General features: G+C 38.1%; 1 protein-coding gene across 4 annotated transcripts in view; it reads right to left on the minus strand.

Annotated features, from left to right (window-relative positions):
* rhobtb4 (Rho related BTB domain containing 4) overlaps positions 1 to 15,647 on the minus strand; it is a 39,980-nt gene that overhangs the window by 20,912 nt on the left and 3,421 nt on the right. For 2 of the 4 annotated variants that reach the window (XM_087794456.1, XM_087794447.1), the window contains one exon: positions 14,592 to 14,683. Coding sequence is in view for 1 of the 4 variants with exons in the window: in XM_087794437.1 (XP_087650563.1) it covers positions 2,654 to 2,682 (29 nt within the window). In the remaining 3 variants the exon portion in view is untranslated. Of the gene's footprint in view, positions 1 to 2,526; positions 3,053 to 14,591; positions 14,684 to 15,647 lie in introns of those variants that run through there. The other 2 variants (XM_087794437.1, XM_087794464.1) reach the window with 2 other exon arrangements.

A 15,647-nucleotide genomic window follows, 5' to 3' on the forward strand; every position in this document is an offset into this window, starting at 1 on the left:
AATGGAAGAAGCGGTCTGTGAGAGCAGCTTGACAAGAGTCCACTCTCCTCTTCGCTTATCGCCCCGCGATAATGCTTTGTAATGCCCTCATTTCCTTTATCCTCCCTATCTTCCTTCATCATCCTCCCCCCATTCCATATTTTCCACCTACCATGTCACTCCTTTTTTTTCCATTGCTTCTTTCCCATCTATCCGTTTTGTGTTGTACTTCCCTTGACATGTTAAATGAGATTAAATACATGGTCCTACATTGCAAAAGATTACCTTCCTCAAGAGCTTCAGCTTCCATTGTTATTATTAAAAATGGGTTTCAGTTCTTAAGCTTAATTTGATCCGAACAAGTATTTTACATTTTAAGTATTTATTTCTGTTGGACCGGTTTTTAAATGCCACACTTAAGTTAACCTAATGGTAGAGAGTCCCGGAAATGTTTTTGTTTAACGTTTAAACAGTAACAAGATCCTAATATGTCCACAGTATAATACAATTGACCTAAAAGTTTGGCTCACATTTTAACTTTTTTTGTGTCTGATTTAAAAATATCTATCTATAAAGGGCACTTGAGTCAGCTTGGTCACCCTCTCACAGGGGCTACAGAGCTCTTCTAGGGGCTCAGAATCACCTCCATGACCCAGAAGCTGCTAAGAGGACTTTTGACTTAAATGGCTGTAACTTGATAACATATTTGAGCTAGCTAATTCAGTTCAAACAAAACAATCCATGGTATGAGATGAAAAAATGAAGTTTCGTTAAATATATGGATTTATATTATCCATGCAGCTTATTATACTTTAAATAAATGGGTTAATATAAATTGAAATAATATTTATATTATTCATCCATGCATGTTAATCATAACCATATGTTATTATGCATTGTATTTATGTTGATTAATATAATGCTAAATGGATGGGTTATAGGTTGAGTATCTGGGCAACACCAGGGTACTTTAGCGAGCGATATACTTTTAAAAAGATAAAACAGTTATTATATCATTTAGGATATGCTTGAAATTATTTTCGTTGACTATATTTAGCATCAGCATTGCTTGAGAGCCATGCATGGCATCCATTTATTTGGAAAATCGTATGGGTCTTCCGATATTGAAGCTGTACTTTCTAATAAGTATTTAGGAGGAAAAAAAAACATTTATTTGAGAAAGGTAGGCTAAGAACTGATCAGTAGCAATGGCTTGATAAGGGCTCATGAAACAGCTTATAAGGTATCATGGTACAGTGTGTTTCTTTCGGAAGGCCACTAGGTGGAACTCTACGTTTCAAACAGTTACAGGTTATTATTGAATCAGTAGATCACAGCCAAAGATTATAAAGCAGAGAGTGCCATAGTGGCATATTCAAAATAAAGACACTTTATCGTGATACCTCATCAACTGTTTCGTGAAGCCTCATCTATTGGAATCTGTTGGAATTAACATAGTTTTGTGGAAACGGGTTGTTCTGTAAGATGGTGTCTATGTGCGTGAGTGCATGAACTGATATCTTAATGTCGCCCGACCCTCGGAGGCTCAGGTAGCCCAGCACAGTAATATTACATAATCCCCTTCGCTAATACCCTCAAACCAAACCACCATCACCCTTGTTGGGTCTGCAGAAAAAAATCAATAAACAAAAGGCACAGGAAGTAGCGAGAGAATTGACTGCAGAGTGTACTTCCCATTATAGACGAAAGCACAGATCAGGACGTTCAAGAAAAGGCTCGTCTTGAAGGTGTTGCCAGGTCGAACAATAGCCTTGATTTATGCAATGCAATGCTTTGTAACACAGTTATAATTACTATTAGTTTAGTGGTTATTATTGTGTTAATCCCATTACACATGGGATTAACACAATAAGGGGATATAAAAGAATGGGGTCAAAAGCCAACACAATAAATAGCATAGTAAGCAGAAGAAAAAAAAACACTGTGGTCCAAATTGTTCTATATCATACTAATCTATACTCGGAACCAAAAATAACTACTTCCTGGCTGAGTGACACGAATAGTTGTGACGTCATGGCCACTGTGTGTTTTTGAGAAAAATGCCTACGTGCGTCCATGTGTCTGCAAAAAACCGAAGATTTTTATTTATTTATTTTTTATAAGGGAGTGAATCGTTGCACCTGCAACGAAAACACAGCTGGCAGTCGGTGTCGTTTATCAATGAAAGCCCTTCAAGTGCTGCCTCTCCATTCACAAGCACCTGACCCATTCATGGGTTCTTTGGAACGCACGCGAGGAGGGAAGGCACATTTAAGAAAATTAAAAATAAAAAAAAACATGTTAGATGTCATGTCAGGTTGGATTTGAACCCTCATCCTAAATGATGCACTGATAATAATAAAAAATGCACTGATAAAAAAATAAAAAAAATGTTGCGTAATGTGCCAAGCCCATCCGCAGCACAACACCGTGCGCGCGTCACACACACACCAACAACAACAACAAGTTTGCACTATAAATACGTGACGTCTTGACATGCATGTTTATTATGACACGGTTATTATCATCGATCCCGTCTGTCATTACCATCAACGGCCGCCTCGATGCTCCATGGTGTATGGATGGGTTGGTGGTGAGTTCAGGGTCGGCTTTTCAAGTGAGACTCGCATGGGGGGTCATGTGAGTATTCGTGCAGGAGGACTGACTCCCTTACCTTCCGACGGTTCCGGAGTTGACCCACATGCCAGACCGCTTGGCCGCTCCGCCGGTCTCCCCCCCCAAAAAAAACCGGGCTAAGACGAATGACTTCGTAACCTCGTTGTTGCGTTAAAAAATAAAAGAAAAAAGAAAAGAAAAGGGGAAAATAATAAAGCTATAGATGTATATATAGGTGCAGACGCAGACGGAGTTGCTCCCTCTCACATCCTCTTCTCTGACTTCCCCTGAACGTCTCCTCCCGCACACAACCAGCACCGCGTCTCTAACACACTTCTTTGTGGAGTTTTCATCTCCCTCTTGCAAATGAAAACGGAGACATAAAGTGGCTCTTTTTTTGTTTTCTTTCTTTCTTTTGTTGGAGCTTGAGCCGCCCCCAGTTTTTTTTCTGTTGTTGTTTCCCCAGCTGATTTCCTCGCGGACACGCCCACAATGGACGCGTCACGATGCGCTCAGACCGTGGTGCGTTCAAAGAACTCCGTGAAACAGGGTTTTAGCGGGCGTTTACCTCTTAACGGACTCATTTATTTATCATGCGTTTTTTGACATATATTTTCCTCACGATCTTTGTTTGTACGTCTTTTTTCTTCCCTTTTTTGATTTGTAATTTTTCTGGAGTTTATACTTTTTTTTCTAGAATCGTGCATATTTCTTTTCTGGATTTTGTGGGACTGTTCTCGGTGTTATCTTGACCTTTTTAGTATATATTTTATTGAGTATTGTTTTGATTGTTTAAACGCTTTGTGACCCTGGTCTGGAAAAGCGCTATATAAATTACTCACTTACATACTTACTTACTTACTTTTTTTCTTAGTGCTTTAATCTAAAACTTTTTAAATATAAAATGTACAGTATATATGTTATGTATATATATATATGTTTATTACATGTATTCAGGGGCCACTTTTTTTTACAGTGACAGTTGAAGCCAAACTAAAGCAGCAACATTAAGTTATTAAAAATAAAAACTTGAAAAGTTATATATTTTACTGTATTTTATACAACTTTTGAGTGGTTCTATACAACATCTGATAAAGAAGCACTTTTTGAGTGTGTATACGTACTCACAAAATTACAAAAGCGGAAGACAAAGGCGTCTAAAACAATAACGTTATAGTCATATTAAGAGACTAGTCATCAAAAAATGAATAAATACAAAATAAAATAGTTGTTTTTTTAATAAATTCATGAGGGACACGTTCAGTCAAAAAGCCACATGTGGCTTCATGTATGTAAGTCAATGCATGACTCTACATTTTTGGTATGTGTGTACAGTTGGGACATTTTCTAGAACAGGGGTCACCAAAGGTTTGGGTTGGGTCAGTTTAAAAAAAATGTCATACTTATTATCATATTATGTGTTTCCTTCATTTTTGGCCAATTGTCATTATTTGAAGAATCAAAAAAAGACACACTAAACTCTACCTAAAAAGCATTCCTAAATTATGAATCAAGTTGTGCCACGCAACATAAATGACTGAAAATGAAGCTTAACAGAAGCATTCAAGGGTCTCATCAAAGATTCCAGCCTCTGATCCAATAATGTTCTGCATATCCTCCGAAACCTCGTCCTGTTAACTCAGAAATTCCCTCAGAGCATGCGGCCCTTTGTTTGCTGCCAGACACATGCCAGACAACCGAGGCAGACTTATTGTGAAGGAATTGGGAACTCGACGCTCCGGGTGTGAAGTAGCCGTGCCGATAACGGAACTTGTGTGGAAAACATTCATCCTTGTTATCCCAATTCCCTGCAGATAATACATCTGAGGCTTCACTTCAGGAATGTTAAGCTGCCCAGCTGCCATTTAACTTCGTGATCTTTTAGCATCATCTCAGGGCATTTCATGCCCACTCTGTTATTTTTTTAATCTCATGGAATGTCTCTTTCCAGAGGCACATTCAACACTTCTTTTTTTCCCCCAGCCAGATCACACACAAAAGCCCTAGTATACCCCACAGACTGAAGTAGACTCAACACTGACATCTACTGGAAGACGTTGGTACAACCTTCCTGGAGACAAAAGGAGTTAGAAGCCTCACCCTGCAGTAACATGTCTGTGGTATTGAGATAAAAATCTTGCGTGATTAATATTGACATAATAATTACGATGAACCGTCTTTTTTGGTTTGCTTTTGCCAAGTTGTTTTGAGTGATTCTTTGGAAAGAATTAGGTAACTTTTGTTCAAATGAAATGCTTTAGAACTGTCTGAAAATTTAAAAAAAAAATGGTTTAAATTAGTTGTAAGTAAGTTATTAATATTTATAGAGGACTTTTCAAGACCAGGGTCACAAAGCGCTTAAAGTGGGAGGTCGTAATCCCAAACTAGCTAAAATAAATAAGATGTTGCAGGACATTTTTTTTGTGTGATGTTAAATTCACATTTAAGAATTATGTCAAACATTTGCACTGTCATTTTAAATAACAAAGCTATTTTAACAATGACAATTGGGACTTCATTTGCAAATCTTGTGCGTTTAAAGTCTACTGGTCACTGTCACTTAATTACCTCAAAGCAACTTAAAGGTGGATGTCTTAAATTTGCTGACGTGTGCTTTTTTTTTTTGAAATCAAGTTCCCGATGGAAATCCTGAGAAAAGAGCGGCCCCTGACCCGCCTGGCATGCACAGAAAGAAACAGCATGAAAGATTGGGTTGGAGAAAGCCCGGGTTCAACAGGCTGGCCTCTGAGGGGGTTTAGAAATGTGGAGAGCCAGTCACTTTGTTGGCAAAATGGCCTTGTGAAAGAACTCTTAAACAAGCAGAACTCCATGTGATGTCTGCCCTTTTCAGCAACAGTAAAGCTGAAGGAGTTTTTTTTGTTTGTCATTTTTATTGTTGTATGTGGGAAGTTCATTCCAAGCGGATTCTTCTCTCTGGTGAGACCATGGCGGAACAATATACTGAGATCAGTATGTATTTGTTTACAGTGCATTTCAAAGACGGAATGTTCTATTTTGATCACTTGTCTTGTATAATACATTGTATTATCTTTGCTGTGACAACACCCTGATGTCAAATTTGTTCAAAATGCAACCACAGTCTACTATTATGCTACTTTCATACTGCACAATAAAGAAAAATTCTATTGCTGAATTTCTTTTCACAATTGTTTTCTGCAGCCGTGAAAAGTTTGCCATAACTAGGGCGGTCTGAAAGTCCCTCATGTGACCTTTTGACTCTATCAATGCAGTGCACATGAGGTCAGAGTAACACAAAAAAACTAATGTTACAAACAAACAACAATTTTCCACGATTATTTAAACTTAGTACAGCATGTCTTAGGAGTTTTTAAGCGGCCAAGTGACCCCTTAAGAAATGTAATTTCCTACCCCTGCGATATGAATATTCTTCCAGGGATCAGTTCCATAATTAAGTACAGATCAAGGTTTCCCATAATTCAAATGGTAGTTATTCATCCTGCCAGCATGGTTACCTGTTACATGGGACTCACTGACACGGAAGATTCTAAAGAAAGTATTTTCCATCTGAAGCTGTGAGACAAATAAGAGATCACAGTTTCTTACACAGAGTTAACAAACACGTTAACCTCCGTCGACGATCGGGTGTCGTTTTAATGCGTTCGGTGCAATTTAAAATGAAACTCATCCTTGCCATCCCATTGCTTTTCTGTCCGCGGCTCTGTGACCCCATTTTCACCTCTGCGCCTTCTTCGGCATATCCAACTGTCCTGCTCACCCCCTGCCCCAGCACTATGTTCTAAAGCTGTCCAAACAGCCAGCTTCTCACACTCCCTGCATCCACCGGGCCATTCGTCTGCAAACACACACCCCACACTCCGTAAGCACTAACAAACGCAGACACACACCAGATGAAAAACATGCATCCTTGTACACTGACACAAGTAGGTCAGAGCTCCAGTGGGTCTTCCAAACAGTTCTCTGGCACCACAGGGCTGAACGCAGTATCAAAAGATTGAATTCTACCTTCAGCGATTACACACGAGCATTCACGAGGAGCGTTACGGAGTCGTTTGATATCGCCTCGCTTTTTTTTCCAGGAATTTCAGTCTGTTTCCCTTTGAGTAGAACCTTCATAGGTCAAAGGTCGATGGGTAGAAAAAGGCCTCAGTGATGTGGGCAATGAAAAACCAGCAAAAGGGAACAAATGTCAAAGACATTCCAGAAGGAGAAACTAAAACATAGTCACGTAACTTCGGCTGACTGTGACTAGCTTTTTTTTTTTTGGTAGAGAATGTGATGCCAGAGATGCCTTTTTAAGGGGGAAGTTGAGGGGGGGGATAAAGTTTACCCAATTACCAGACTTATCTAGGAGAGTTGGACAACTGTGTAGAACCAGCTGTCTATGGACTCCAAGTATATCAGCATAAAGTTTTCCCACAGTTTGCTGATGCAATTGATTGTCATTTTATGTACCACAGGGTATGTCTGGGTTTTTTCTGCCTGTAACTCTTACAAATGCTGACTTCATTTAGATGGCACCTGCATCAACTAAATATTTGCCTTAGTCTGACTAAAATTCTACTCCCTAAAATGATCCTTGGACCAATGTTATGGGGGAAATTTTCATCAGGCAGACTCAAAGGTTGCGGATGATCACCACTAGGTTTGTTATTATATATAGATGTAGTGGTATATCACAATTTTCTCTTTCACAAGAATGTATCGACAGCACTGTACTGATTTTTTAGGGTTTTCTAATCATGTTTTATTATTTAGCATAGTTATTTTATGGCTAACAGTTAAGCAACATTTGTTTAAAAAAAAAAATGTATACAACAAATTTACAATTAACAGGCAGGTGTTGGTTCATTATTTTGTTAAAATTAGACTATCTACCACTATGGCTGAGGACGAGAGGATACAGTCGACTCCAGGAGCCTTTTAAGTTAATGTTTTGACATATTTTGGTTTCAAAACAAATGAAAAGCAGTCATCGAAGTCAAGTCGAAACAATACTACAAATATATCTTTGTTCCTACTGTATTGCAAAATATTTAAATATATATTTTTATTGTACCTGTGTTGACCCCAACCAGCAGCCCGCTAGTAACTGTTACTTCCTGTTAGCTATGCTAATGAACATCGTTATTTTATTTTTAATTAATATTATTATTGGTAGTATTTTCGCCTACTCTTATGCTGTTGTGTCCGGTTGTGTCTTATGTTGGGCCTCAATAACTATCTCCTCAGTAACTTCTCCTTTATGATAATCTATGATAATCTCAACCATATCTTATAACAAGCTAATGACTCCTTTTCCACCTGCATGTATATTCAGTGGAAATGTTGAACTCTACACTTTACAGAGGGACTTTTGTTTGCGGGAACCATCCACAGCTAGACGAGCGAGTCAAGTCAGTACAAGCGATGATGGGTTCTTGAAGGCAGACTTTGTTGGGAATGTAAAGTGGATCGTGGGACTGAGTCAGTGTGGAGAGAGTATTTTTCTGGAAGAGATGCAGGTTTGGGATTTTTTTGTGAGTCCACAAGAGTTGAATACTGAACTGCAAACAGGGAAGTTTGACACTCTAGATCCTTTCGGGAAGCAAAAACAGACCTCCGATTATAATATTAGGAGAAATTTAAAACGTCTCCCAGTGAGTTGTCTGGCTCCGACAAGACGACGGAGTAAACAAGAAGACAGTGTTGTCTATTCATCATGGTCAAGACTTTTACACGCTGTAGCTGCCCATTTAAAGTCATGTGGCAGCTACCAACACCGGTAGCACAACCAGCAATCTATGCCCCCTGTTTTTACTATGTTTCCTGTCGCTATGGGGTTCTTGGTATAGTGTAGAGCTTTAAAGTTTATTAGGTTTACAGATTCATTAAGAATGTCCTGGATATTGCCTGGCAACGACTGCATGTACCTGGACAAAGTGAAACGTTACATTAATCACATTGTGAAGTGAGCGCTGTGGATAATAGGCGGGTTTCATTGGCTCGGCCCATCCATGAACATTAAAGTCCAGACGATGAAGGGTGAAAAGGTCAAGGACCAGGATGAAATTGATATCAAGATATAGGATACCTGGAAGGAAATGGAGAATGTGACATGCATGCAGATAAGAAAGTCAGGGCGATACATATACGATGTCAGATGTTTATATATAGAATTATAGATATCCTCCGGATATGTTATTTTCAATTGGATATGACATCTTTAACCCCAAGTCAAAAGTCTGGGTACCACAAACAAAATGATCATGATATCCTGTCCATCATTTTCTACAACAAAATGAAGCATGAAATATTTATCTGAACAACACCCGTAAAAAAAAAAAAAGCCAGAAGCTGAGCAAAGAGAGATACATTTGTGCTTTTAAAAAAATTCCAGAAACAGCCTGATCAAACATAACGTGAAGCCAAATAAAACACCACTGGACTTCAGTCTGGCACGGACACTTGGACCTTGCGGTCCAGTCCGGATCACTGTGTACACGGACAAGAACATCGACTTCGCTACGTACGTGTAGCAAAGGTCACTCCGGCTCTTAGCTTAAACTCGTTGACCTTAGTGGTGCTATTTAACTTTTTCTATTTTTATGACTGGACGTTTTTGATGACTGATCCAGCATCAGGTGGACATCACATAACAGATGGCTGTCATAGGTTCTCCATACATGCTTGTGACGTTCAGGAGACTCTTAAACAGTGAATAAATAAATAGCATGTGTTCAGTCTTTTTCTGTTATAAGTCAGGTATAAAAGTTTTAATTTAGTTGTTGTCATAAAATTTGACAGTGAAACTACTTTAAATTCATCAGTGTCAGATTTGTAAAAGCATCTGCTTTCTATTTACATTTATAAAACCAAGTATCTGCTAAAAGCATAAGATCAAAAACAAGCAGGATCTTTTTGTACTGGAGTCAAAAACAGAAACATTAGAGACAAACAAAACTTCTCAACACAACGTCAACCCATAACAGGAAGATCCAATTTGAGGTTGACTTCAAATAAGTTGTTGTTTATCCAAAAGGTCTGCTCTGTCACAGTTCCTCACATTGTGTGGCCAAAAACAAAACAAAGCTATTGTGGGATAAAACTATATTTCTCAGGGACTACAGTGCATTTATCTCTTATTTTGTATGAAGTACGTGAGAATTGTCAATGATAATTATTAAATAAAAATATATATCTTTAAATGTATATTGCGATTATTGTTAAAAAACTATTAACCAAAGTAAAGAAATGTAACACCAAGGCCAAAATGACAACACTGTCAAAGCAGTCATGATCGTAGGAACAATGTTAAACAACACACGGGTGCAAACATGATGCAGCTTTACACAGCAGGCGTCTGTAAATAGTGTTGTGGAAAAATCTATACTCGTGTCCAGTTATTTCTGAGCGGCTGCGCTATGGCCAGCAATAGACCCTGAGCCCCGCGGCCATGTGGCAGTCACTGAAATTCGTTTGCAGGTAATCCATAAAGAATTAAAATGTTTTATCTTCCCTGTTGGCATTTGATTATATCATAGAATGTGTTAATGGAAGAAGTCATTGTATATTGCAAATTATCAGATGTCTGGGGTTATGTTGGGTTATTGCCTAATACAGCAGGAGAAAGAGGAGCTTGTTATATCAGTTTTCATATTTCCTTTTTTTATCAAATGGAAACTGATGTGAAATCCCAAGTCTTCCTCTCCTAGATGCAGTAAGTGCATCATCATTACGACGTCATCCTGTATAAAGTTTTCCCCCGTCTAAAATCTCGGCAAATGAGAGGTTACGAGAACAGTCCAATAAGACAAAATAATGGGCTTGACTTCTCCAGTCAGCTGTAATGATGCAACGCTTTGTTTATACAATGAGTCCCTTGGAGGTGGAGACTTCCTGGATTGATGACACTTGACCAATCACAGCAGAGTGGGTGTGGTTAGGGTATACAAGATTTCATCTCCAGAAAAACAAAGTGTTTTCAGTGGGAGGGGCTTAAACACATTTTCTAATAAATATAGTATAATATAGTAAATATTTCAATGAAAAGAGAGTTTTGTACAAACAGACACATACTCAAGAGTACAATAAAGTCCAACATATATTTAAGAAACACTTAAATCAACACATTAGTTGCCCTTTAATACAATGTCTGCTTTAAATTTTACAAGTTAAAACCTCCACCAAGGAGGCTTAAATTCCAAGCGGTTATTCATCTGTCTTTTACCAAAATAAATGAAAATGTGTGTAAAAATGTAAATTAAACTTTCAGGAAACTGCCACATCACAGCAAGATAAAGATAATTGTATTTTAATGGTGTTCTGGATTGCTATCTGATTCCAGGGTTTTATCTTTTGCTTACATTACTAGAAGAAGTAAATTATTGCTAGAATATATGTGATTCACTCATGTTCAATTCCCGCTATGAAAGCTTCCATTTTTGCCCTGAGCCAACAGAAAACTGCATGTGAATCTTTACTCTTTAAATCATCTTTGAAGCAATGCGAATCATGGTAGAGGTCTGTGCTTACTCTGAGCTTTTATATTTGATCAAGTCACGTTAGATTTACAAAGAGTAGTGCCAGGTGAGTGAACTCATGGATCTCGACCACGACTCTAAAAATGAACCATTATATGTAAGTTTACTTATTACTGAATGAAAGAGCTGGAAATGGCCTTCCTAAGTGGTGAGTCAGTTTCACAAAACCACAGAAGGGGAATTCAGATGAGCATCGACCAGGATGACGACAGATCACCAAATGTTGAACAGTCTAATCATATCTCAAGAGTGTGTGCGTGAGTGTCTACACGTCCAAGCATGTGCAAAGGCGAAGGTGTCGGTCAGATTGCGTCAGATTTTGACGCGTGGTTAGAAAAAAAAAGAAAAAAAAAAAGAGAGAGAGAGAGAGAAGATCTCGCAGCTTAGAGTTAATTGTTATGTGAGTGACTGCAACAGTGTTAGGATAAAAATAGTTACAAAGGAAACACCTTCCGTGAGTTTACACCATCAACATCTATCACATGAGGACTCGCCCAAAGATCAAAATGATGGATTAAAATTCAGAATATGCTGGACAGGAATGGCAACCAGCTTGGCTGCTTCTATGACAATAGCAGACTAAATATAAATGTCTGTGTTTGCACAACTTTAGATTAAGATTTCCAAACTGTGGAGAACAATGAAAGCATAGCAGATGACACGCTTGGTCAACCCCTCCCTGGTACATACTCGGTTTTGGGTTGGGTGATACAGGTGGTACACGAAGTGAGGAACATTCGAGTAAATTCTGGCCCTGGCCACTTTGTTTTGCTTCTAATGAGATCGTCTATGACGGTTTTACCGGATTCCCAAGTGGCCGTTTGACTGTAACATGAGCTCGGTTGAGAGGAGAAAACTGTCGGATGGGAGCCAGTAATGAAAAGTCTGTGGTTAACAGAGAAGATTGTGAAGTTATTTATGTTTAAAATATTAGCTTTATTGTGATATGAGATGGCTTTATCTATCTACCTATCTATCTATCTATCTATCTATCTATCTATCTATCTATCTATCTATCTATCTATCTATCTATCTATCTATCTATCTATCTATCTATCTATCTATCTATCTATCTATCTATCTATCTATCTATCTATCTATCTATCTATCTATCTATCTATCTATCTATCTATCTATCTATCTATCTATCTATCTATCTATCTATCTATCTATCTATCCATCCATCCATCCATCTATCTATCTATCTATCTATCTATCTATCTATCTATCTATCTATCTATCTATCTATCTATCTATCTATCTATCTATCTATCTATCTATCTATCTATCTATCTATCTATCTATCTATCTATCTATCTATCTATCTATCTATCTATCTATCTATCTATCTATCTATCTATCTATCTATCTATCTATCTATCTATCTATCTATCTATCTATCTATCTATCTATCTATCTATCTATCTATCTATCTATCTATCTATCTATCTATCTATCTATCTATCTATCTATCTATCTATCTATCTATCTATCTATCTATCTATCTATCTATCTATCTATCTATCTATCTATCTATCTATCTATCTATCTATCTATCTATCTATCTATCTATCTATCTATCTATCTATCTATCTATCTATCTATCTATCTATCTATCTATCTATCTATCTATCTATCTATCTATCTATCTATCTATTCACTAAGAATAAGTAGTTTTAAAGCCATTTAACACAGCGACACAAAAGCAAAACATTACAATACATTAGCAATAATAACCGAGTAAGTAATCAATTACTGGTGGACTACTAGTTGGGGTCAAACTTTTGGTCAGGACGCCTTCATTTTTGCGATTAAAATAGTTTTGGAATGTTTTTACAGCGTCCTGTAAATTTAGACCCTTGGTTGAGGTATGCACTCACTGAGTGTTTTTCTTCAGGTTTTTTATCAAGTATGGTCAGTGTTTCATAGGCATTGCCTGTTTCTTTTTTCTGTTGCTTGAATGTAGTGCATATATGCGGCGTAAATGATTCAATTAAACATTATTAGATAGAGGCACGTTGCAGAAGCATCCGCTTCCTGTATCACTCTTTCTATCCCCTCACATCTGGAGGCGCTGAGAGGTGCTAATTGAGTTTTTATTCAATCTGTATTTGACGGAAGCTGAACTCGTTTGCGACTTGTCAAGTTAGGAGGGGGAAAGGTGACGGCGTGAAAGGCGTGAAAAGGCGTGCAGGAGGTGAAATACATTAGCTCTTCATACTATGAGACACCCAACAAAAAACAAGGGTGTGCATGTGGGTCAGGCCTGTAAGACCTGTAAGACACCAGATGAGCTCACCACACCCGGTCAACATGACCTCATCTGGAGTTAAAGGACGCCCAGTGATTGAAGAACTAGTTGGCGATCCTTCAGTCATATGACTTCTGAGGCCAATTCATCCACGGGGATCCACTTACAGACAGCAAACGAGAGAAGCAGATGCTTAAGGAAAAGGCAGCCCGGCATCAGATTGCATATCACTTTGCTTGGTTACAGAAATATGCACGCGTCAATACACTCGGATGCACAGGAAGCTTTTTTGATGGAGGGATGAATCTACACGGCTGGCATCCAGATATAGTATGGAAATCAGCAACAACAACAACACGGAGATGTTTCCTTATTTGTGTTAAATAATGGTGCGTTTTAGAAATTAGAGTCTGCAAAAATACACAAGCAAAGACAACAAAATACATATTTTTTTTACTTGTTTGTGTATATGCAAAGGGTTCATTAGTCGTCGCTATGGTGGCTTGGAAGTGGAAAACACATTTACAAAGTCTTTCTGCAGAAACTTTGTTAGACAGTTCAGTGCAGTTCAGTGAAAACAGTGTAGATTGGTTGCAATAGTTTGTAAATTGGTTTTGCACCTCCAAACCACAGTAGTAACCCTTCTATATGCACTGGTTTGCCAAAAACAAATTGAATTTGTAGCGTTGAGGAACAACTTTTACACCTTGTCTTAGGTATTTAAGATGGCTAAACATCTCTATATATAAAAGTTTTAAAGGCAAAAAAAAGTGTGCAAAAACCGTCTAATAATAATTTTAATTATATAAAAGATTGGGGTGGATATTGATCATTTTACTACTAATAACAAACAAAATATTTATTTATTTCACACTTGTTTATTACTTGTTTACAAGTAAAAAGTAATGAGCCGCTGTCAGCTGCTGATAAATACATTTCTGACACAGATCAATAAAATATAAACAACTTTTCCATCAATCCGTTTCGGCTAATAGCATCAACTGAATGATAAGTGTAGTAAACCGTGACGATAAACAACTTTGGTAAGGTGACACAACCAGTTCCCTACCTCGTGACCTTTGGCCTTGCAACGGCAACAGTCTGTCAACATGACATTGTGCAACATTCTCCCGTATCAGTGCACCACCCCGGGTCGCTGGAGCGAGCCCAGCGAAAAAAAAAAGAGTCTGGCAAAGCTCCGAAGCTCTGTGAGTCCAACTGACCTTCTTATCGCCGCTTGTCCCTGCTCTTCGATGGTCTTTTATCGTTAACACCTTTTCATCCAGACTTCTCTCACCACCTCGAACAGTTTGCTCTGCACAAAAAAAACACAGACGTTTCTTTCACTTTTACTTAACACTTTATTAATGAAGTGGAAAGACTTGTTGTGTAAGCTGTCACACCTTTTAAAAGGTAAAGAGAGTTTCATTTTTACAAAAAATGTTTTTGTATGAGAATTATGTAAGGTACTAATTCCATAAATGACTTTCCAGACACAAGGAAAATTGACCAATGTTGTAAATCCATTTAGTAAAGAGAGGTGTAGTAATTCTGCACCTCAATAAATTATCAGTCATAGCCACTATTTGAAAAACAAGATATATTTCCACTGCCGTGCTGCTGAGAAGCAGAACCAACCATTTGTCCTCAAACTAGTGTTTTTGTACATTTTTCTGAACACGTGTTCTTAAAAAAACAAAGGCTTGTGTTTACACAGAGTATCACTCTCTAATCCTGCTTGTATAAAAACAAACTGATAAACACTTGGCGGCATCTCAAAACAGGAAATCTCTCTGAGCGTGTGCGATATTGAGATATTGCCGAGCACTCACGAAGATACATCTGGGTCTTATATATCAACCACCAAGTCCAGCAGCCAGGAATGTTTGTATACTGGAAAGCCCCCCCCCCCCATTTGTACACTCACACATGCCGGAACACACACATACAATCCTGGAACTAACCTACAACTTTAAGCAGGAGCAGACAGAGGAACTGCCTCACCCCCGAAGAAAGAATGGTTTAAATTCCACAGAAGACGGGGGGAAAAAACAGAGGAAATGATGTCAGCTGAACTAGACCACTACTGTTCCCATCTGTTTTGAGGCTATTTAGAATAATGCAAGGGTTTTATTTTCCTCTGGTGGGTTGAGGGTTTTTATCCTACTAGCTATAGCGACAGAGTAAACATTGCAGAAAAACATTTAACAGGATCTGTCCACAGACTCTGGATTCCTTTGCAGCAATGCATATATACACAAGTCATTAAATTGTAAAAT

This window comes from Callionymus lyra, chromosome 1 (genome assembly GCF_982586985.1).
Source record: "Callionymus lyra chromosome 1, fCalLyr1.hap1.1, whole genome shotgun sequence".
Taxonomy (NCBI): Eukaryota; Metazoa; Chordata; class Actinopteri; order Syngnathiformes; family Callionymidae; genus Callionymus; species Callionymus lyra.